At 45.9% G+C, this 22033-nt stretch overlaps 1 protein-coding gene across 3 annotated transcripts; it reads left to right on the forward strand.

Annotated features, from left to right (window-relative positions):
* Window positions 1-499: 499 nt before the first annotated feature.
* Window positions 500-21609, forward strand: sec24b (SEC24 homolog B, COPII coat complex component). Of its 3 annotated transcripts, none has more exons than XM_068714105.1 (24): window positions 500-795; window positions 1441-2118; window positions 2327-2470; window positions 4265-4405; window positions 8541-8624; window positions 8767-8930; window positions 9296-9480; window positions 9596-9698; window positions 10978-11104; window positions 11211-11320; window positions 11699-11811; window positions 12016-12134; window positions 12728-12783; window positions 12898-13104; window positions 13808-13931; window positions 14331-14489; window positions 14569-14742; window positions 15597-15707; window positions 16420-16595; window positions 17848-17985; window positions 18102-18206; window positions 18469-18561; window positions 19130-19233; window positions 20622-21609. In XM_068714105.1, the coding sequence occupies exons 1-24, from the start codon at window positions 693-695 to the stop codon at window positions 20731-20733; spliced, it is 3630 nt and encodes a 1209-aa protein (XP_068570206.1). In that variant the 5' UTR covers window positions 500-692; the 3' UTR covers window positions 20734-21609. The 3 variants fall into 3 exon arrangements, with proteins under 3 accessions (XP_068570206.1, XP_068570207.1, XP_068570208.1); XM_068714106.1 differs by having other exon boundaries at window positions 10981-11104; XM_068714107.1 differs by lacking the exon at window positions 4265-4405.
* The last annotated feature ends 424 nt before the right edge of the window (window positions 21610-22033 follow it).

The following is a 22033-nucleotide window of genomic DNA, read 5'->3' on the forward strand; positions in this document are numbered from 1 at the left end:
TGTGTAATAGTTCAAACCCAGTGTCAGTGTGAAACCATGCAAAGACTGTCAGGCTCAGGGTTACATTTTAATATTCAAATGGTAGGAAAGATACAAATACCTGTTTACAATGAAATACATCAAACAAATAAGACATAAAAGAATTCTTTCTTTTATGTCTTATTTGTACTTATATACAATGCATATTTTACAATACATAAGGCTATATATAATATGTACATTGTGCAAATTACAAATAAATTAGATTCAATAGATTTATCAAAAACATTTATTAATAACATTTAAATATAAAAATAATAAATAAAATAACATATAAATATAAATAACATATATAAATATAAATAATAATATTATTTATATAATATAAATAAAATAAATAAAAATATTGTATTATTCTGAAATAATACAATTGATAAATAGATATAGATTTATATTATACGTAGTTGCAAAGGACGTCCACCAGAGGGAGTAAAGGGACCACGGACCATAGAGTCCGCTAAAGATCCTCCACATCCCGACTGGAAGCTTCAGCTCTCAGCCGAGCGGAGGTGGCCAGAGTCTGCCCGGGTCTTCACCGACCAGCAGCAACCTCTCTCTGCCGCATCATTCCAGGGGGAGGGGGGTGTGAAGAAGCCAGGCTTTTGGGACACCCGTGTATCTGTGGGCATAAAGGAGGACGGGAGGACCGAGCGATGTCTTCTTCTGCGCCGGGTTTCACAAACCTGCACAGCTCCGTCAGCTACAGCCAGAACTCATCGACACCGAACGGTGGAGCTGCGCGCGCATACCAGAATGGTACCGCAGGCCGGTTTGAAGGCGATTAGCCAGCTAGCTTAGCGTTAGCATGCTAGTAACCCTCTTGGGATGTCAGATAGTTTTGTCTGGCGCTGCTGTGTTATTATTATTATTATTATTTTTTGGTACAGATGTTCTCTGGTATTATTCAGATTAATCACATTAATTATAAAATCAAGATGACGTATAAAGTCGGCTGAAACTGAGGCTTTTCAGCTAATGTTAACGTTAGCTAGTTTAAGAGCTAACCTGAATCCCCATAGAGACAGCTAGCGTTTTAGCTTGTGAAGCTAACGTACAACGATAGCTATTATACGTGTTTTGTATATATATATATATATATATATACATATATCATTATTTACGCTTTATATTGTGGCTCTGATGAAGAACCAGTCGATTAAAAGCAGACTGATATCATTTGTTTTGTATTGATGGTTGCTGTCAGGGATAACCGGGTATTAACCCTCTGTGCACTGGAGTAACAGCTGCTAATGAAGCTAGCTGTTTTTGCAGCTAATGATAACCTCTGTTCAGTACTTGCATGTGTGAGCTTTGGTGGAAGGAGAGTATACTACTGTCCATGTTGTATATGTACACTAAACTAAGTGTACACGTACATGACAACCCTCTCCCTCTCTTCAGGTCCAGCACAGACATACCAATCCATGCACCCACCTACAGGCTGCTATGGAGCCCCACCTCAACAACAGAACTACCCCAGTCCTGTTCCCAACAAAGCACCCATCACGAACAGTGCCCACAGTGCTAACTACTACCGGAGCAACCACCATCAGCAGCAGCAGCAGCAGCACCACCTCTCTCAGCATCATGTAGCAGCCTCCCCATACAGTGCTTCTCCAAGCTCTGCTCCTCCTCAACCATATGCCACCCTCCCCTCATCAGCACCACCTCCATCAACTGCCCACTACAACCAACAGCCAGTGCAGCAGCATCCACCACCGTATGCCCCTCCAGGATCCTACTATGGACCGCAGTCATACCACGCTCCCCCAGCACAGCAATCTCACCACCAGCACCACCAGCAGCAGCAGCAGCAGCAGCAGCAGCAGCCCAGTTTGGTGCCTGCACCAGCTGTCGCCCCTGGAGCGCCCGTCTATCCAATCGTTTCGTACCCGTCTGCGCCAGGAAGTAGCCAGTTTGGCACCCTGAGTTCCTCCCAGAGCACCTCCGCGCTTGGAGTCATGCCCACCCAGATGGGTGCACCCCTACATCAGTACAGCACCACCTGGCCGGCCTCCACAGCAGCAGCGCAGCCCGGGTACAGCGTGGCGCCGACAGTCAATGGTCAAGGAAGCACAGGTGTGTGTGTGGCTGGAAAGAGAGGAGTTTAAGGCACTATGTGCATTTGGTGTTGCAGAAGTTAAATAGAGTAGGCCCGGTAGTACTTTAACTGCTGTTTTGTAGTTCTTTGTTCAGGAGGTAGCGCTTTGTTTACGCAGACCGCCATTCTCCTGTGTAAAATGTCCAACCGTTTTCATCTTTGTGCGCGTCTTTCTTCGACCCACAGGCCACCAACACTATGACCAAAGCCGCCCGGCTGCTCTGAGCTACGACTCCTACGGCGGGGTCGTTCACGGCGGTGGTGCCGCAGACCGGCCGGCCTCAGGAACCCCCTCCGCTTCGGTCCATTCCTCGCCGGGCCACCACCAAGGTAACGAGCATTTACATTGAACTTTTGTTGTTGACGCATCACAAAAAGGGTTTTCTTTACTGCTCTTCAATGCTGCTGGTACTGATGAACGGCAGCCATTTTTTTAGACCCAAGGAAAGCTTCCTCTTGTGTGTACTTTGTGTACGTTTTTGTTTCTGTACGAACAAAGTTTGAAAGAATACTTTGAATGAGATTTAAGTCTTTTGTAAGATCTGAAATGTTGCCGCCAAAAAACGTTTCTAGTTGAGTTCGACAAGAAACCGTTTCCTGTTTTTTTGTTTCACTGCTTGCAGAAGAAACACCTCGCTAGTGCATCAGTTTCAGAAGGTTTCCTCTTCGTTCTGCTTTACTTTGGTGTTTGAACAAAAAGTCATTGGAGGAAAAATGAAAATGTAGTCTTTTCTGGTGCAAACTCTTCCACAAGCCTTTAAATATAAATTGAAATCCTGCTCTTGACGGTGCAAGTGTGTGTGTGTGAGTGTGTAAATGTTTTACATATTCACAGCTGTGTGTGCTGCAGATTACGTGCGGTACATTTCCACACACACACACACACTTTTAAATGTGCAGGTGCGAGTGTTTATACAAATGTGAGGGTTTCAGGTTGGAAGCCAGCTGCTGGGTTATTTTCTTTCTTTCCGTCTGCTAAGCAGGTTAAGACCAGAGGACTCCTGCAGCAGCTGCACCTGCATTCAATCATAATGTGGGTTGCAAAGACCCATCTTTGAAGCTTTGCATAGTCTCACCAAGAGGTGTTTAAGGCCCAACAACCACAACATTACTCCAGAATGTTCACTCGCGCTCTGTGTGCTTAAATCACTTTACTCCCAGTTGTATTTCCCTCTGGCAACAAGTTATGCAAAACCCCAGAGCAGGAGAAGACAAACACAGGACACGCCTCTCGTATAGGCAGGTGTTAAAAGGCACGCTTTGTTGTTATTAGTATTTCTCTAGGGGTTAATAATGCAAAATCAAAGTGGTGTCGTTTGTTTTAAGTCCCACATCTGCAAGTGCTCATTGGTTTGACACACTGAGAGATAATCACTGCCTGCTTCACACACTTCTCAGGCGTCCTGTGGAATGTTGTTGGTTTCACGTCGACTTGGAGAGAGAGTTGATGTTGAGCAACCCGGCTTGCCGCAAAACAAGTTTCTCCCGTCGGCAGAACGTTCTAAATATCTCGTCCTATTTTTCTGGAGGGTCTGTGACTCCTTTTGCATGTAAGCGCAGATCATCTGTACTGGTCTTAAAGGGACAGTGCGCCCCAAAATGCAAAACTCCATATTGTCCTCTTACCTGTAGTTCTAGCTATCAATCTAGATTGTTTTGGTGCGAGGTGCCTCAGCTGTAGAGATTACTGCCTTCTCTCCAATATAATAGGTCTGTATGGCTTTTGGTGCTCAAAGCGGAGCTGTAACGTTAGCTAAGTGAGCTAGCAGCATCGTTTAGCATGCACGCTTCCTTCTGTGTGAGAGTGAGACATCTCTACGGCCGATGGCTCCATCACTCAGCAACTCGCATTGGATGAATTCCACTACAAGAAAGAGGAAACGTGTGTTTTCATTTTGGCGTGAACTGTCTCTTTAAAGTCAGTTTCTATGACAACATGAGGAAACCACCAGCTACTTTAATCAGTCAACGGGTGAAGTTAGTTCATGGCTTCAACACACACTGTAACACACATCATGTGGAATGAAGCCCCCCCCCCCTCTGTCTGTCTGTCGTCGGTCACCCAGTCTTGACAGTTTTCTCATGTGCCTCTCCTGACCCCCCCCCCCCCCCCCCTTCCAACAGGCATGCAGTATGGATATGTTGCTAATAGTGGAGCTAGCTCTGCTCCTGCCACCACCTCAGGCCCGGCCGCAGCCCCCTCGTCATCCAGCTCTGAGGATGATGATGATGAGGAGGAGGAGGAGGAGGAGGATGAGGAAGCAGGTCTGCTTTAGCTTTTATCTCCCCCAAAACCCATTCATCACCACTTTCTCCATCCCCATGAACCCACTCGTCTGTGTCCTAAACTAGAGATGCACCGGTTGCAATTTTCTCGGCCGAGTCCGACTTTTTTCTTTCCTCCTAAGAAGTGTGATTGACATCGTACGCAAAGATTTCAGTTCAATGGTATGTTCATAATGAAACATTGACTATTACATAACTTAGTGTCTCCAAACCTGCAACAAGCTACAGTTATTCCAGATCTTATTCCAGGTTGAAATATAATTCGGTAAAATGCACCGAATTTAAGTGAAGAAGAACCTTTTTAGTGGAATTAGCAGGAATGTGAAAGCAGTGCTCTGTTTATTGAAATGTGGACGTGCAATAGAAAGTATAATCTCCCTAAAAAAAAAACCGTCATGCACATGTGTGTAAATTGGATGATCAAGCGGTGTGTCTCTCTCTTAACGTTCTCATGCTCTGAAGCTCCTCCCATCACACGCTTCATCAGTCCTCGTCCATTCTAAGAAGGCTGATCAGATATTTCTCTCCGCTCTCATCCCTGCTGCCTCCCCACAGGTCACCCGCTGCCCCCCCCCCCCCCGTCTCACAATCATCAGTACTGACACTGAAATCATCTTTTACATCTGTGTACTCTGCTCTCTGTCGCTCCACCTCCGAAAAACTGAGATTAGATTTAGTCTCTCAGAAAGGTGAGCGGTAAATCAACAGGAAGCGAATCGGCAACAATCACAAATGTATTTATCAAGCTTCTAAAATTTGAGAATCTTCTGCTTTTCTTGGTTTTCATGTCATTGTACTTTGATTATCTTTTGGGTTTTGGACTTAAAGCTAGCAGTTTGAAGGTTCTAGAAAGTTGTGATGAGCAGCTTTCTCCATTTTTCTGACATTTGAAGGAATAATGACTCACTTCATCTGAACCTCAAGCAGCTTCAGGGCGTTTTTTACACAGTTATAATATCCCAAAATCATAAAAATGAGAAGATGAAAAAACTGAATCTAGCTGAAAACGCTAAAGTAAAATTTCTTTGATAATTGCTTTTGTAAAAAAAATGGAAAAAACAATTAAATCTATATGCATAACATTTCTTCTAAAGTGTTTCTATTATTGGAAACACTCCACACATCCTGTACATGTTGAACTATTTACATGACCTCTGACCTCTCCTGTCTGCTTCATGTTCACACAGACTGCAGATCAGCTGAAGTCTAACAGAGCTGTGGTCACGTGACCCGAGTCCTTCATGGCTTCTCAGATGAACTTATGTTTTTTACTATATAGATTTGGTTACTTGTCCTGATGGAAGCGTTTAGCACTCGTGACTCGTTCAAGGACTGTCGGAAATCTGAAAACTCCACAACAGTTTCTGTGTAAACGGTGTGATTTTGGCAAATTTAAAGAGGGTTGAATAGATAAACTTCCCTGGATGGATGTAAGGATAGAATAACTAACCATTAACTTAAAAATGCTTCAGATTCTCCGTTACGTTAATGTCTACATGTGACACCAATATGTTGACGTTGCATAACTTGCATCGCTTTCAAATTACATTACATCACAATGCAAAAAGGCTGAACTTAAACCTCTGATGTATTCTGTGTAAAAGAAGTATTTTTGACTGAAGTATCTGGACCAATTCACACACACACACACACACACACACACACACACACGTGCTCTGCTGATGACTCCCTCAGGAGTTGTGTCATCATCCAGAGTTTAACACGTTTCTCTCTCTCTCTCTCTCTCTCTCTCTCTCTCTCTCTCTCTCTCTCTCTCTCTCTCTCTCTGTGTCTCTCTCTCTCTCTCTCTCTCTCTCTCTCTCTCTCTCTCTCTCTCTCTCTCTCTCTCTCTCTCTCTCTGTCTCTCTCTCTCTCTCTCTCTCTCTCCGATTGTTTTTAGCTCCTGTTTTTCCCCTCGGTGATCTCTCTAGTTCTCTCAGGTTCTCAGCTGTTGATTTGTTAGAGGCCATGATAATACCTCAGAATTGTGATATTAATAACAACGTTTTTCCCATATTGATCACTTTATGGCATTCAAAAGGACATACAAAACCTTGTGTTACATTGTTATGCATTACTCTTCAAATGTGGAAAACAAAATACTTGAATCAATGATTTACTTTGGTCATTATTGTTTCATACATTTGGGCAGCAGAATTGTGTAAAAATAATAATCTAATATCATCATATTATTAGGTTAATGGCAGCACTAAACAATAACAAGTTCAGAATTGTTCTTCCCAGGTTCCATTTACAAAGTGAATCAAGAACAATGAAGACACTACAGTGGTAACAAACTTAAAATCGGTTACATATGTTTTAATGTACCTTCTGGTACAAAGATGTATCACTTAAGGCTGAAACTAATTATTATTTATTTCGATTTATAGAGAAAATAGAGGGAAATAAAAGCCAAAGCTATCCTCTTGAAATGGCTTGTTTCATGTGACTAGTGAGCCTTGTGAGGAACGGATTATGAAGGGAACGCGATATGAATGCAGCTCTAGCTGCTCTTATAACACCTGGCTCGCTCCAGCAGGAAGAGGAGGGCCAAGAGGTGTCGGAAGAATCTTTGAGGAGGAGGAAGGCTAAGCTGTCCTCCTCCTCCTCCTCCTCCTCCTCCTCCTCCTCCTCCACAGCAGATAATCCAGTAGTCTGCTGCTCCGATTTAGTCCGACATAATTGGATCGCGTCCCGTCCAATGAGCCGTCTGCCAGGGGGCTGGCGTGTCTCCTTTAGGCCCACATGGATTAATGGCTTCATTCAAATATTCTACTCTTGTAATCCTTCTTGAAAACCCTATTCGGACATGAGAGGGAGAACAGCAACAGACCACAATGCAATGCAGCCACCAGACTTATCTTGTTTTTGTCTTTATGTGATTGAGAACCACACACACACACACACACACACACACACACACACACACACACACACACACACACACACTTAAAGTGAACCGTCCTGACTCCTGTTTCAAGAGATGCCCTTTGTTTGGGTTTGTTTGATATACGGCAGCAGCTTGTTCCTTCAGGAGAGCCAAGTATGGAAGGAAGGAGCTTCTTGCTGTTTTACTGTAAACACGGAGGGACACTAGAGGACACCATGTTTGCTCCCGGGCTGCAGTCCCGTCTGCTCCTGACCATCAGTCGGTGTGACCGCTCATGTCTTCCTTTAGTGAGTTATATTACACAAGCGTCGGCCGTCTTGAGCATGAGCACTGAGCATGTGTCTGATAACGGTATTCTGCGTCACGCTACCGGCATTTTGTTTTTTAAGCTTTTGGGAAAGTCCGCTGCGGGCAACTGTAGGCTGTGTTGCACCAACAAGGATTCCATTTTTAACTTAAAATCCGGTTGCACCAAACTTGAAAACGAGCTGAAAACGGAAGAAAAATTTCATTTAAACGTCAGTTTTAGTCTCAACCGAGATTCAGTTTTAATTCTGTTGTACCAAAACCTACAACTCCAGTTTAAAATGTGCTCCAGTATTAACTTTGAAGGGAAAGTTTCGGTGTTTTGAAGTTGCAGTGTGTGATTTACTTCCAGCAGCGACCCGTATTTAAGACGATCATCGTCACATAGCGGTCGCTCTGCCACCATCACACCCTCTTTGTAATCTGTTCTCGTGCTTCCATCCTCCGTGTTCTTCCTCCTCCTCTCTCTCCGTGTTTCTCCGTCCTCAGAGGCGCTTGTTCCAGACTTAAGTGCATCTTTTCACCGCGTTCACTCTGCCTCATCAGTCGGAGGCCTGAGGGAGTCCAAACGCAGCACGCTTCACGGACAAACTACAACATAACTACTATTCATTCCCTTTAATGTTTCCTGTTTTTCCTTCCCTCTTCTTGTTTCATTATTATTCTCTCTTTGACCCTCCAGCCTTCCTTGTTATTGACTTAAAGTTGTTGTCTTTTATTTTTCTCACCGTTTTTAGTTGTTGTTTTTTTTGCTCTTTTGCCTTTTTTTTGTTTTGCTTCTTTCGTTGTTCTTTGTTCTGTTGTGTTCTTCCCAAAGCTCCTTGTTTATCTTATATTAATTCAATTCTTTACTCCTCCAGGCGTCTCAAACAGTTTCAGTCTTTAATTCCCTCTTGTGTTCCACTGTCTCTCTCTCAGGTGGTGACACTTCCTCCTCCAGCACTGGCAGTGCTTCTCCGGTGCCCAACAGCTACGATAACCTGGAAGGGGGCAGCTATGCAGGTAACACACACACACACACACACACACACACACACACACACACACACACACACACACACACACACACACACACACGATGTAATCCACCTGTCTTCCGAACGTGCATCCGGTGTCTTAAAAAGCTCAACTCTCTCTTGTCCAGATTCCATGCCGCCCTCCGACCACATGACCAACCAGGCCGCGCCCTACGCTGGCTACGGCTACCCCGGCATGCAGCCGGCCTACCACCAGGGACCGGCCGCCCTCCCCGACTCGTCCCCGTCTCACGACCCGTACGGCCAGTCCGCCTACCAGCAGTACTCCCAGGTACACATGTTGAACAGATGCTGAGAAGTGTTTTCTGTTTATCGGATCTCTGAAGTTCCAACCACATCCTAGATGTTGAAGGGGTTCAGAGGTCTGTCGTTGCTTCTGTGAACATCTGTTTCCTCCACAGTCTGCATGAGACGGAAAGTCAGCGTTATCTTTTAGCAACTGATGATAAAGTTTGTACACTTGCCTCAACGCGTATTAAAGTTTGGCTCCAATTTAGGCTTCTAGTTTCCTCTCTTGCACCAGCTGTTGTGTTCTTGCTGTATTGACACACCAGCCCTGATTAATCGCAGGAGTATAAACAAGTTATGTCTTCCTCCCTCCCTCCCTCCCTCCCTTCCTCCCTCCCTCCTCTGCAGCCATTCCCAAACATGTCCCAGCTGTCTGCGGCCCTGGGGGGGCTAAGCGGGGTGCCGGAGCTGGAGGTGGAGGCCCTGAGGCCGGTCAACCTGCTGCAGGAGAAGAACCTGCTGCCTCCGAGGCCCCTCGAAGCCCCCGAACCCAACCTCAGCCCAGACCTCAAGAAGGTCAACTGTTGTCCTCAGTAAGTGAAGTGAAGGGGCTCTAACTGTTGCTACTTGCACTTTGCTGGTATTTCATATCTGAAACTCTCAACTCTGTCATCTGTGTGTTTGTTATCTGACGTGTTTTCTCTTCAGGTCCTTCAGGTGCACCCTGACCAGCATCCCTCAGACCCAGGCTCTACTCAACAAGGCCAGGCTCCCTCTGGGCCTCCTCCTCCACCCCTTCAGAGACTTACAGGTACGATCTGATGCCTAAGCCCCTCAAACAACTCAAGTATCCAGGGAATGTTGTCCTGAGTCCTAAAACTGACAAGTGTCACTGGAACACTCGTCCTCCTTTAGCTTAGCGGAGGAGACGTGGAGTCATGTGACCGTGTTGTAGTTCCTTTATAGCCCAACGTTAGCTTCTGGCTAATTGCATTCTAGCTTCAAAAGTCATCAGAGTGGTGTTCATTAGTTCTTTATTTTCTGCAAAAATCCTAAATCCAGTGGGAAAATCACTTTGGGCTTTTTGTTGTTGAGGGAACCGGTGCGATGCTGACTTCCTGGTTGGTCTGCAGAACTACATGATCTCTGCATCACTCTTTATATAGAACCCATCAGTCTTTGTCCTCTTACTGAAGAGTACCGGAGCCGTTATGAGTCTGTTGTAGCCCTTTGAGACGAGCAGCTGCAGTGACAGCGGGACAGGCAGGAGGAGGAGGAGGATGAGGATGAGGAGGGTGATGATGAGGAGGAGGAGGTGCAGGAAGATAGGTGAGTGTATTTATAGGGGTGTTAGTTGATGTGCTGTCTGAGGGCATGAAGTGACGGAGAACAGGGACGTGAGACGCGAGTTCACCCGAGCAGCAAAAGTCGTGAGCGGGTCAAGTGTGTTTTGAGTCCGTTTAGAAGGGACTCGCTGACTAGAATATGGTTTTAGCCTCGATTTCCATTCACACAGTGAAGCGGATTAACGGCCCTGAAGCTGGCCGAGTGCGTCCTCGGTCTCTGCGTCTCTTTTGGCAGCAGCTGAGCGTTCGCACTCTGCAACAGCTGCTGCTGCTGCTGCTGCGTTCATAGCAGACGATGCAGGTTTCACACTCGCTTCACGCTGTGATCGTTTGTGTTCTAAAAACGGACGTCGGTTCTCCTCTACAGCTCTACTATTCACCTTTTTTTTTTTTTAAATCCTGGCCACCGCTGATTATTCATTCAAAACAGAAATGTCTGTGAATATGCTTTGTTGCTTTAGCTCCAAAACAAAATGCGCTTTTTTTACTACCACTTCATAACCAGCGCAAGACGACCAAAAAAAGCTGCTCGGTGACACAAACAAGGACTGCAGTCCTAAGGATTCCACAGAAACAAAGCTTCTCTTCAGGCGTCTGCCGAGGAATGCTTTGGAAAGGTCATGATTGAGGCTTCGCTAGAAAAGAAGCGCAAATGTGTCTCGTTCAGCTCACAACACGCTTGTACTTTCCCGGTATTTACTCTTCATGTTCTCCTCCTCCTCCTCCTCCTCCTCCTCTCTGCAGCAGCTGCCGGTGATCACGTCCAACACCATCGTGCGCTGTCGCTCCTGTCGCACCTACATCAACCCGTTTGTCACCTTCCTCGACCAGCGCAGGTGGAAGTGCAACCTCTGCTATCGGGTCAATGACGGTACGAGCGCGGTCACGAGGAAGTCGTCGCTGTGTCCGGTCGTAGAGTTGTTCTGTGTCAAACCTCCTCTCTCTCTCTCTCTCTCTCTCTCTCTCTTCCTGTTCAGTTCCAGATGAGTTTATGTACAATCCGGTCACCCGGTCGTATGGCGAGCCCCATAAGAGACCAGAGGTCCAGAACGCCACCGTGGAGTTCATCGCCTCCTCAGACTACATGGTGAGCCAACGGTTCAAAAACAAAAATCCATATTTTAACCGAGAGGTATTTGTGTGTCTGCCTAAACTCTAAACGTGTGCACAGAAATGAACAGAGGGAAATGTGAGACATTCACAACATAATGAATAAACTTGCTTCACCAAACAGCTGTTTGAGAATACAGCTGTTTGGTGAAGCAAGCTCTTCAGAGTTGTGAACGCTCATGCGGTGTGATCGTTTGTCCACTAGAGGGCAGTCTTGCTCTCTGTGCGACAACATCTGGAGGCGAAAGGTTTTTTTCTGCTGTGTGAGCTTTCATTTAAAAGAGACGAACTTTAAAGAATGAACATGTTGTCCCGTCTTGTCCCCACTAATCATGTGTGGTTCTCGTGTGTTCAGCTGCGGCCCCCTCAGCCGGCGGCCTACCTGTTTGTCCTCGATGTGTCTCACAATGCCGTGGAAGCAGGTTACCTTAAGTACTTCTGTGAATCACTTATGGACAACCTGGACAAGTGAGTGCTGTCGATGATACGATGCCGTACATGTTGGTTTGCTTCGTGATAGCCGTAAAAAAACACAGACATTTTGAAATGGTTAACTATCTCTTTTTGGTGTTTATTTGTATTATTGCTTATAATAAACAGCCGGTTATGAACAGCTGTCGGAGTTAATGCTCTGGAGAAGTTTTCCACCTAAGGGGCTGTTATGTGCTTCAGATTGCCAGGGGACACTCGCACCAGGGTGGGCTTCCTCACCTTCGACAACACCATCCACTTCTACAACCTCCAGGAGGGACTGTCCCAGCCGCAGATGCTGGTGGTGTCGGACATAGACGGTACGTCTCTGTTGTTTAACCTCTTAACAGCTGGTGTCTAGAATGAAGCGCTGCTAAAGAAAAGGGTTATTTTAAAGCTTAAACAAGGATGTTTTTCACTGAGACATGTATGGCAAAGCAGTACGGCCATTGTTGGTCAAAAACAACTATATATACCAATATAAATGAAAGAGGAAGTGAGGGGAACGTCTTTATTCTTTGACGTTTTGGTTGCTGGAGGAAAAATAGTAAATGCATCCTGATAACGATTGATCTGATTTGAGGATCTCTGCGACTACACACACACGTTTCTCCTGTATCAGTTCAGAGATGTACAGTGTGTTTTAAAGCACCTGAAGGGTTCAGAGTCTCACAGGATTTATCTCGTAAATCTACGACTTTAATCTTGAAATGTCACCCCTCTCCCCTGGCTCGCTAGTACATCTTTACCTACATTCTACCCACATATATATATTCTGTTTATGTTGAAATTACAAATTTGAAGCAAGACACTTTCCAACTCTTTGAAATAATGTTAAGAAAACCTGATTTGCTTTAATGTAATGCTTACGGTCTTATTACAAACAATCACCTCGTCTGTTTTGTTTTTTCAGACATCTTCATACCGTCTCATGACAGTCTGATGGTGAACCTGAAGGAAAGCAAAGAGGTACAGGCTTTTAGTTTGTTTTTTTTGTGCACATAAATTGCTCCAACAGCACTCTTTTCTTCCCGTTGTCTCTTTACTCTCTCCTTATGTCCTCCGTCCCCTTCCTTCCTCCAGCTGGTGACGGACCTGCTGACGTCTCTGCCGGGCATGTTCAGCCAGAGCAAGGAGACCCACAGCGCGCTCGGCCCGGCGTTGCAAGCCGCCTTCAAGCTCATGTCGCCCACCGGGGGCCGCGTCACCGTGTTTCAGACCCAGCTGCCGACGCTGGGGGCCGGGTCGCTGACGTCGAGGGAAGACCCCAACCAGCGCTCCAGCACTAAGGTAGGAAGGAGACGGACTTCTCTTTCTTTCCTCATGTACTGATCTTAAAGTTCGATTTTCTCTGAACCATTTTACAAGCCAACTTCATTTTTCGATTACGAAACGAGACCTCTAAATAGCGGCGGCGCTGCGTTCTCTGTGATTTACTGAGCCTAAACCAAACTATGTGACTTGATGAAATATAGCGAGAAGATGACACCCCCTACCGTGTGGATTTATCCTCATCCTCCTGGCATTCCCAGTGCTGCTGCTGCATTCAATTTATATTCACGCCACAACTCACTTTAATTACCAGCCGCAACGTCGCCATCTCAGTTTAGATGATGGAGCATTTTTTGAGGATCATGCTGAGCTACAATCTGTGTTCCTGTCATCCTGGGACTGTGATTTATTGATCTTAATCATCTGTGTTTGATCTGAATAAACTGCCAAGAAGTTACAGCAATAGTGAGCTCACAACAGATGCGCTTTATTTCTCAGGAAAAGGGATTTTCTGTTTGGGCTGAAAAAACAAACAAAAGAATATTAGAAAATAAAATAAAATATACTCTTGACTCAGTCTTTCTCCTCTCCATATACTACATATAATAAATCATTTAGTGGACAAAGGTGTGTCTGGTAGAACAGCAGGCTTTGAAGCTGTTGGTGGTGATTTCTTCTTGTTGTAATCGGTTGTATCTTTTCTTTTCCTCTCTCTCTGCAGGGAGTTCAGCACCTCGGCCCGGCCACAGACTTCTATAAGAAGCTGGCACTGGACTGCTCGGGGCAACAGATCGGGGTGGATCTGTTCCTGCTCAGCTCCCAGTACACTGACCTCGCATCGCTCTGTAAGGACACACTCGTCAACATTTCAACCTCCAGTGTCGCCTTCTCTCTTTAGCCACAAAAAGGGCTCCGATTGACAACCTCAAAAGAGACGTTGAGAATAGAAAGAAGACGTTTGTTACAGCCCTAATGGGTTCTAATGGAGGCCCGGCACTACGGCACTCAAACATCTGATGAATCTTTTCAGACCGCTCCCGCAGCGTTATCCTCTTATCTATGGTCGATCCCCTCGGTCAGTAGTGATGGGTAATAATTGCACTGCGTTCTCCGAGCTTACTGCAGCTTCTGTCCTCGGAGACCAGAGCCGTGGATGCTCAAAGGCCAGATTCACCTCAGATTATTGGTTTCTATCACTCTCATAATGAGTATTTCGGTAATGCTTCACCTCTCCTCTTCCTCAGCGTGTATCTCCAAGTATTCGGCAGGCAGCATCTTTTACTACCCCTCCTTCCATTACATCCACAACCCGGCTCAACTGGAGAAGTTCCAGAAAGACCTGGAGCGCTACCTCAGCAGGAAGATCGGCTTCGAGGCGGTCATGAGAATACGATGCACTAAAGGTAACCGGCTCCCCGCGGAGTCAGACGCTCGGTTCTGCAAGTGTCTTCTCTACAAGTGTCTTCTCCACACTGCCCTCAGGTTTATCCATCCACACGTTCCACGGTAACTTCTTTGTGCGCTCCACCGACCTGCTGTCCCTGGCCAACGTGAACCCGGACTCTGCCTTTGCTGTCCAGATGTCCATTGAAGACTCTCTGGCAGACTCGTCTCTGGCCTGCTTCCAGGCTGCTCTGCTCTACACCTCCAGTAAAGGTGCACAAACTCTCATGCTTACACACACACACACACACACACACACACACACACACACACACACACACACACACACATATTTCCTGGTCTTGTGTGAATGGGACGAGAGATCGATATTCAAGGAAATCTGTACCGGCAAATTTCGCGCCTCAAGATGTCGTAACATTTCATGGGAAAATGCCAAAAGATGCGTTCACGCGGAGCGAGCGAACCAATCACAGGACTCCACTGATGACTTGTTGAATATTAAATACATTACAAGAACATTGACACTGGACAAGAAAACAGCTCCTCGCCCGCCATGTTTCTGAAAAATAATAAGATATCGCCTCATCGATGTATAGAAACGTAGATACCACGTTTGCGTGCGACGTGCGTCTGCGCATCCGCCGTATTGCAGCTGTCAAGATCCGCTAGTAAACAAATACAAAGTGTGCATCGATTGACACGCTTTGCATCCGATCTGGCCCCATCATCATCTTCTTCTGCTCTTGGGTTTTATGGCGGTTGGCATCCGTAAGTGTTGCGTTACCGCCATCTGCTTTTGGACCGACTCTTGCCCCATCTATTCCGGCATTACCAAGGCCATGTGTGAAAAGGTGCTAGAGGGAGTTATTCCCGTATGTAGTGCAGTGGTGAATAGTGAAAATCTCAAGCTGTGCCTGAAAAGTCATCCCAGTAATTCACAAGGAACTCTGTGTGGGTCAGTGAGCGAAGTTCACTGTTTCCTACTAAATGCTGACACAGTACTTTTCAGTAAGATCCTCAAAGCTTCACCTGCTCCAGCAGCAGGAGCTTACTGTGCTGTCGATGATTATTCCTGTATCTGATGATTCATCTGTCTGTCCCTGTAGGAAAAAGGAGAATCCGGGTCCATACTCTGTGTCTGCCGGTGGTCAACCAGCTGAGTGACGTGTACGCCGGCGCCGACGTTCAGGCCATCACTTGTCTGCTCGCCGACATGGGTGAGTCTAAAACACACTTAGCTTTCACTTCTTCATTCCACGTCGCGATGTCATGAGAGGCAGTGTCATAGAGGGGAGATACTTTCCCTCCCGATGGACAAGGACTACAAACCACCCGGTAAAAGACTACAAAACCCCACAGTCAGCAGTCAGGACAGTGGTTGCTGCCCTGCTGAACCGTGTTAGCTGATCTTCCTACTGAGGGAGCTGGAAGGGAAGGGAGTGTATGTAGGAAAGAGACAATGGTCAGTTTCATTATGCTAACTTGTCTTTTCACTTCCCTCCTCGCGTCTTAGCTCCTCCCACTGAGGATGAGAGAGAGAGAGAGAGAGAGAGAGAGAGAGAGAGAGAGAGAGAGAGAGAGAGAGAGAGAGAGAGAGAGAGATATGAAGAAGAGGCGACAGGACGGAGGAGTCGAAGCTTCCTAATGATACGTCCTTGGTTCCATAGCGGCGGTCTTAAGTTGTCCGTTGCTTTTTAAGCTGAGCTGTATGTGGAGTGGCGGCGTTTATACGTCCCGCGACTTGATGATAGACTTCCCTGTAGGATACACCCGTGTTTCCTCGCTCTAAGCTCCTCCTTCTCGTCTCCTCGAGGTGCATTTAAGGGAGATCCTGAAAAAAAGAAATGGCTTAAGAAACACAAAATGTGCATTTCACAGCTTTTTTTTTATTTTACAGAACTGCACTAACGTGTCGCACTCGTGTTTCAGCCATCGACCGGTCGATAACGTCCAGCCTGTCGGACGCTCGCGACGCTCTGACGAACGCGGTGGTGGATCTGGTGAACGCCTACAAGAGCAACGTGTCCAACCTGCAGCAGTCCGGCGTCGTCCTCCCGGCCTCCATGCGCCTCTTCCCCGTTTACATCCTCTCTCTGCTCAAACAGGTGCGTCTGTCCGCACAGGAACACACTCGTCACCATCGCTTTATTACAGGCTGTCGACACACATGCGGGACTGTCACGCAATCCACGTTAACGCCCAATCATCCACCTCCACATCAGGGTTACACATCCTAAAGCATGACCTGCTTTTACATCATCACTACCCCTCCCTCTAGAGACGCACACACACACACACACACACAATAAAAGCTGAGTTTACAGTCATCCAGTCTTCCTATATGCTGAATGACTGTATTCATCCACCCAGGACTTGTTCATTCACACATCCAGGGTGTGTCCACTTTCAGACTCATTCTCACACTCTTTGAGTCATCCGAGGCTAATCCTCCTAAAGGTCTGACTACAGTGTCCACCCTGAACATTTAAAACACAGTCATCACAAATGTGCACCGTTAAATCCACCGTCACTACAGTGTAAAGATATTCAGATAGTATTTGTAAGTCCTTAAAAGGATAGTGGTGATGTTTTAGAAGTGTGGTACTATGAGGTACTTCTCCGTAGTCAGTGTATTACTACAGTAGATGGAGTTTGGAGTAGCAACAATGTACTGCTGTGGACGTATTTAAGACAACTAAAAGGATCATTATCAGTTGAAGTGAACTCTATATTTAGAATACTTTCAACACTGTAGCTTGCCGTCCGATGAAGGGGAACAGAAGCCTTTGTGTCCCTCTGTGCTCTCTTCAAAGCCACGTCTCCTTTGACAAAAACAGTCATTTTACCTTCTGTCTTTAGTGTTTTAAAGGGTCAGTCCAAAGTCACAAAATGACACAAACAAAGTAACCGATCGAGGCAGCAGTAGACCAGAGGCTCCTGTGCTCTGTGAGGTAAAATTACTGTTTTTGTCAAAGGAGCCTGATGACTTTGAGGAGAGCATAGATGGAGACAATGGCTTCTGTTCCCCGTCGGAAAATACTCTAAATATAACGTACACTCAAACTAATATAGTTTTTAGGTGTCTGAAATACGTTTACAGCAGTAGAGTCCTTTTAATGTTGGTAATGCAGCGACTAAGTACCTCATGATTATAACCTGCAGTATCAGTAACTGATAGAAAACTGGGCAGATTTGGACCATGAAGGGTCTATGAAGGGTCTATGAAGGGACCATGAAGAGACTATGAAGGGACTATGAAGCCACATCAGGCTTGAAAACGGGGAAATGGGAAATATAATCCAAATAAATGAAATACAGATTAACACGCACACTAAGCAGATGTGCGTTTCCTTCCAGAAAGCCTTGCGGACGGGCACCAGCACGCGGCTGGACGAGCGGGTCTTCGCCATGTGCGAGTTCAAGACGCAGCCGCTGCAGCAGCTGATGCGGATGGTTCATCCTGACCTGTACCGGCTGGACAACATGTCTGACCATGTAGGACACATTCAAAACTTATTTTCAAATGACAAATTGATTTTAATTATTATATCTTGTGTGAACTCTGAGTGTCCTCCAGCGAATCCATTGCACTGTGTGTGTCTCGCCTGCAGGGGGCGCTCCATCTGAACGACACCGTGGTTCCTCAGCCTCATCTGCTCCACCTGTCTGCTGACAGAGTGAGCAGAGACGGAGCTTTCCTCATGGACTGTGGCAACGTAAGCTTTCAGTACTTATTCAGAAATCTCTCCGCAGGGATGAAACTCTTCAAGATGTTTATTTCTCCTCACTTTTATTTTCCTCCTCTTGTCTACTTGTCGTGGTTCCTTCTAAGAAGTCTAGATCATTGTAAACCTCTGGAATCCGTGATTACGTGACGGTTCAGCCCTTTATGGACCTTTATTATGTCATCATGAACCGTTACAGCAGCGTTACAGCCCAATGAGGCGCTCTTCACCGATTCTCTGCTTCTGTCTGCAGGTGTTTTATCTGTGGATCGGCAAATGCTGCGACGACATGTTCATCCGAGATGCTCTGGGCTGCCCCAGCTACGCTTCAATACCCGCCAACATGGTCAGTGAGACTCTTAACTGTGCACGGGCAGCTGTCAATCAAAAAGTGGGTTAAAGGTGATGCTTTTATTTTAGGTGGAGGAGATTTCCCCCACCTCCAAACCGTGTCGAACAATAACTATGATTCAGAGAAATGGTGGGATTGTTGTGCACACCGCCGCCCAGTTGCTGCACGAGTGATGCGACGCGGCGTTGCACACATCTCCCCTGACCGCGAGTCACAGATTTGCTCCACAATAACAACATTTCTCTGTGTTGTTAAAAAGAAAAGAACTCGTGCAGCAGAACACATTTGCTGTCGTAGCTTCTTTTTCTTTTTTGCAGCCAACTAGAAAGCTCTGTCATTACCGCGCCGTGGGCGTGATGGTGACACCCAGAACAAACAGCAACCCCTCAGCACTTGTTTATGCTGCTCATTGTGTGTTTTTAGCCCCGCGTTTTAAACCACAGGCTCCTGTTGCGTAGCCGAGGCGACCGCGTGAGTTATCTGTTTCTAATCTGAGGCGTGAAAACAATGCAGCTGATGTTTCTGGTTCCCGCCTCTCTCTTTCTCTCTCTCTGAATCCCAGAGTCACATTCCTGAGCTGGAGACGACTCTGTCTGAGAGAGTGCGAGCGTTCCTCGACTGGCTGCAGGACAACCGAGCGTTCAGCTCCGCGATACACGTCCTCAAGTAAGCACTGCCGCACATCTGGATCAACATCTGACTTCTGCTAGCGCATCTTCTCACAACCAGGTGCTGGATTTTTAAGACAGTCTGAGAGGGTTTTTTTTTACCTTCCTTTTTTTTTTTTTTGCTTTATTTCTACGTTTTAAATTACTGCAACAGCAAAAAAAAATGAGTCTCACTTCCTCTTCCACCAACGGTACCAACTGCCAAAAACTAGGAGTGTCCAGCATCAGTTCACGAAGCGGTGTGGCAATATATAAGAATGAAGTTCAGCTGAAAGGACGACCGTTTTAGAGGTTTTATCTTCTGAGTGAAGGGCTGAGATGAGGAAATATGAAACACCTTCAGGTTGTTTATTTTTAGAGCTCTGAAGCAGCCAAACAATCCTCACGTTGTTCTTCGCTCCACCCAAAATGTTTTACACTAAATATATATAATCTATAAATCTCCAATGTGCACCTGCCACCCTCACGGATGCATCCAGCATCAGTCCTTCATTAGGCTGTAGACTGGTGCTGAAATGATTCGTCAATAAGTACAAGGAAATCAATTATCTGTTTAAAAAAATAAATCAAACTCTCTCTGGTTCCAGCTTCTCAAACGTGAGCATTTAATCCCTTTTCTCTTTTTAAATGATTGCAAATTGAATATTTAATTACGATTTGTCAAACAGAAGGAGCTATTTTAAAGGGGGTACTTTCTTGCTTTGAGGAACTCTCACATGTTTCCCTATTTCTATTTTAATCAAACTATTAATCAAAAATAGTCAACAGAAGTGTTTTATCTTGAGGCTCTTTGCTGGAATCAAACTGCAGACGTTGCAGTTCTAGTTTATGTGCTTTGTCAGCAAGAATCCCCCGACGGATGAATCCGTATGAAACCTTTCAGCCGTTTCAGCCTTCAGTGTCCAATTCCCCCTTTGACCGTCACGTGATCAGGCGAGTCCCTTAGCTGACAGCGGTGTGGATGTCGTCGTCAGCGATCTGAAACATTTCCAGCAGTGTGCTCTCGACTGGAACGACACCGAAACGGGACGTGACCAGTTCTGTGTTTACCTGGAATCATTAAAACAACGACAACATAGTGAGCAGTGAGGTCACTGGTTGACAGCGGTGGTCAGGTCCTCTGTTTGCTCTCTCTGCTCTCTCTGTGGCACCGCATTGTTGCTCCACCACATGTTGCTGTTGTGGTGGTGGTGGTGGTGTGGTTGTGGTGAGGGCTGATGTCAGTGCAAGAAGGCGGAGGATGTTTGCATCACTCTGACAGATGAGAAATACATGTGATGAGACTTCTTGAGATACATTCTAACGGAAACAAGAAGTCTACCTCTGACAAACAAAGTGCGTCCACACGTCCCTCTAACCCTCCCGTCTCTCTCTTATCTCCCTCAGGGACGACGCTTCGGCTAAAGCTACGTTCTTCCAGTATCTGGTTGAGGATCGGTCTGAGTCGGCTTCCTCCTACAGTGAATTCCTGGAGCACATTCAGCAGCAGATGTCCTAGTAGGCTCCCGTCACACGCAGAGAGAAACTGTGGTCAAAACCAGAGCAAAGATTTCAGATTTCGGCCTCGTAGAGAGCAAACTAGCGTTAGAAATGGTGGGACACCCATCGCTCCTTTCAGACCGGTTTTAGCGAGGGCGGGTTAGCTCCCATTTAACAGATCCGCCCCCCCCACGTTCATCGGCCAGTCGGGATGTGACCAACCGGAAAGGGGGAGCAGGGTGATAGCTGTAGAAAAGAATAAATGAACGAAGGAGGATTTGTTCCACTTCAAAGTGAATTACTGAAAGTGGCTCCTCGCTGCCTCTGAACCACTGCCCCCCCCCCCCCCTCGTTTAGCTTCTCGTCAAACGCTTCGCTCCTGAGGAAAAAAAAAAAAGGGGGAAAGTCGAGCCAAGAAGATGCCGCCTCAACACGTCTTTAGTTTGATTTGTTTCCGTGGGCCTCACATGTAGCTAGTGCTGTCTTTTTATTTGTTGTTCTTTTATAATTTATTCCCCTCCTCACTCCCTCAAGTTTTCTTTTTCTTTGTAACACACTGGAGAACAGGAACCAAGCGTTCCTTCCATCGTTTTTCCGGCATGAAATACGAAACGCATGTCACCGTTTTGTTCGCTGCTAGTCTGAGCGCTAACGGGAATCTACGTCGACAGCGGTTGGATGTTGAACCCTCCCCACTGGCTCCCGCCGCTCTCCTCCGCCGTGTCGTCCGGATCAAACTCCGCCGTTCCGTCAAAGCTCTACTTTTCCATCTTCTGTTTGATTTGTTCCAGGCGCTGAACTGAAGTTGCTATCCACTTTGTAACTATTGAAAAAGAATCTTTTATGTGCGATAATTTATGAACCAGCTTATTAAATAAAAAACAAAAACAGAGAACTTGTTTCGTGTCATGTTTCCTTCAGTGACATTAATCATAACCAGGATTTATTATGCTGCTGTTTTACATACAAACATGTATAAGTATGAATGTGTATCCTAGACCAGGAAGAACATTTGACTTCAGAAGTATTTCTCATCAGAATAACTGGAAACACAGACCTGCATCTTCTATCTCTTATTTATATATATATATATATATATATATATATATATATATATTAGCGATGTAAACAAACTGTGATTAGGACTGTACCGACTAGCTCCAAGCATCGGAGCGTCATTCCTTTCACTTTAACAGTCGAATGCAGCTCAGCTGTTTACGTCTTACATTTGTTTGTTGGCGTTTAGCTTTAAAAAAAAGCAAACTGTGGTCAGATAACTATGCTGCACACAAAGGGAGGCCCTGTTTTAACACTGCCTT

This window comes from Cebidichthys violaceus, unplaced genomic scaffold (assembly GCF_023349555.1).
Source record: "Cebidichthys violaceus isolate CVI_PGR_0920_01 unplaced genomic scaffold, fCebVio1.0.p SCAF_2, whole genome shotgun sequence".
Taxonomy (NCBI): Eukaryota; Metazoa; Chordata; class Actinopteri; order Perciformes; family Stichaeidae; genus Cebidichthys; species Cebidichthys violaceus.

What these genes read in the sequence shown, in the direction of transcription:
- sec24b (XM_068714105.1), top strand. Translation starts at nt 693, where the DNA reads ATGTCTTCTTCTGCGCCGGGTTTCACAAACCTGCACAGCTCCGTCAGC. An exon ending in GAGAATACGATGCACTAAAG is followed by an intron (nt 14,490 to 14,568) that starts GTAACCGGCTCC and finishes CACTGCCCTCAG; the next exon opens with GTTTATCCATCCACACGTTC. An exon ending in TCCGCGATACACGTCCTCAA is followed by an intron (nt 19,234 to 20,621) that starts GTAAGCACTGCC and finishes TATCTCCCTCAG; the next exon opens with GGACGACGCTTCGGCTAAAG.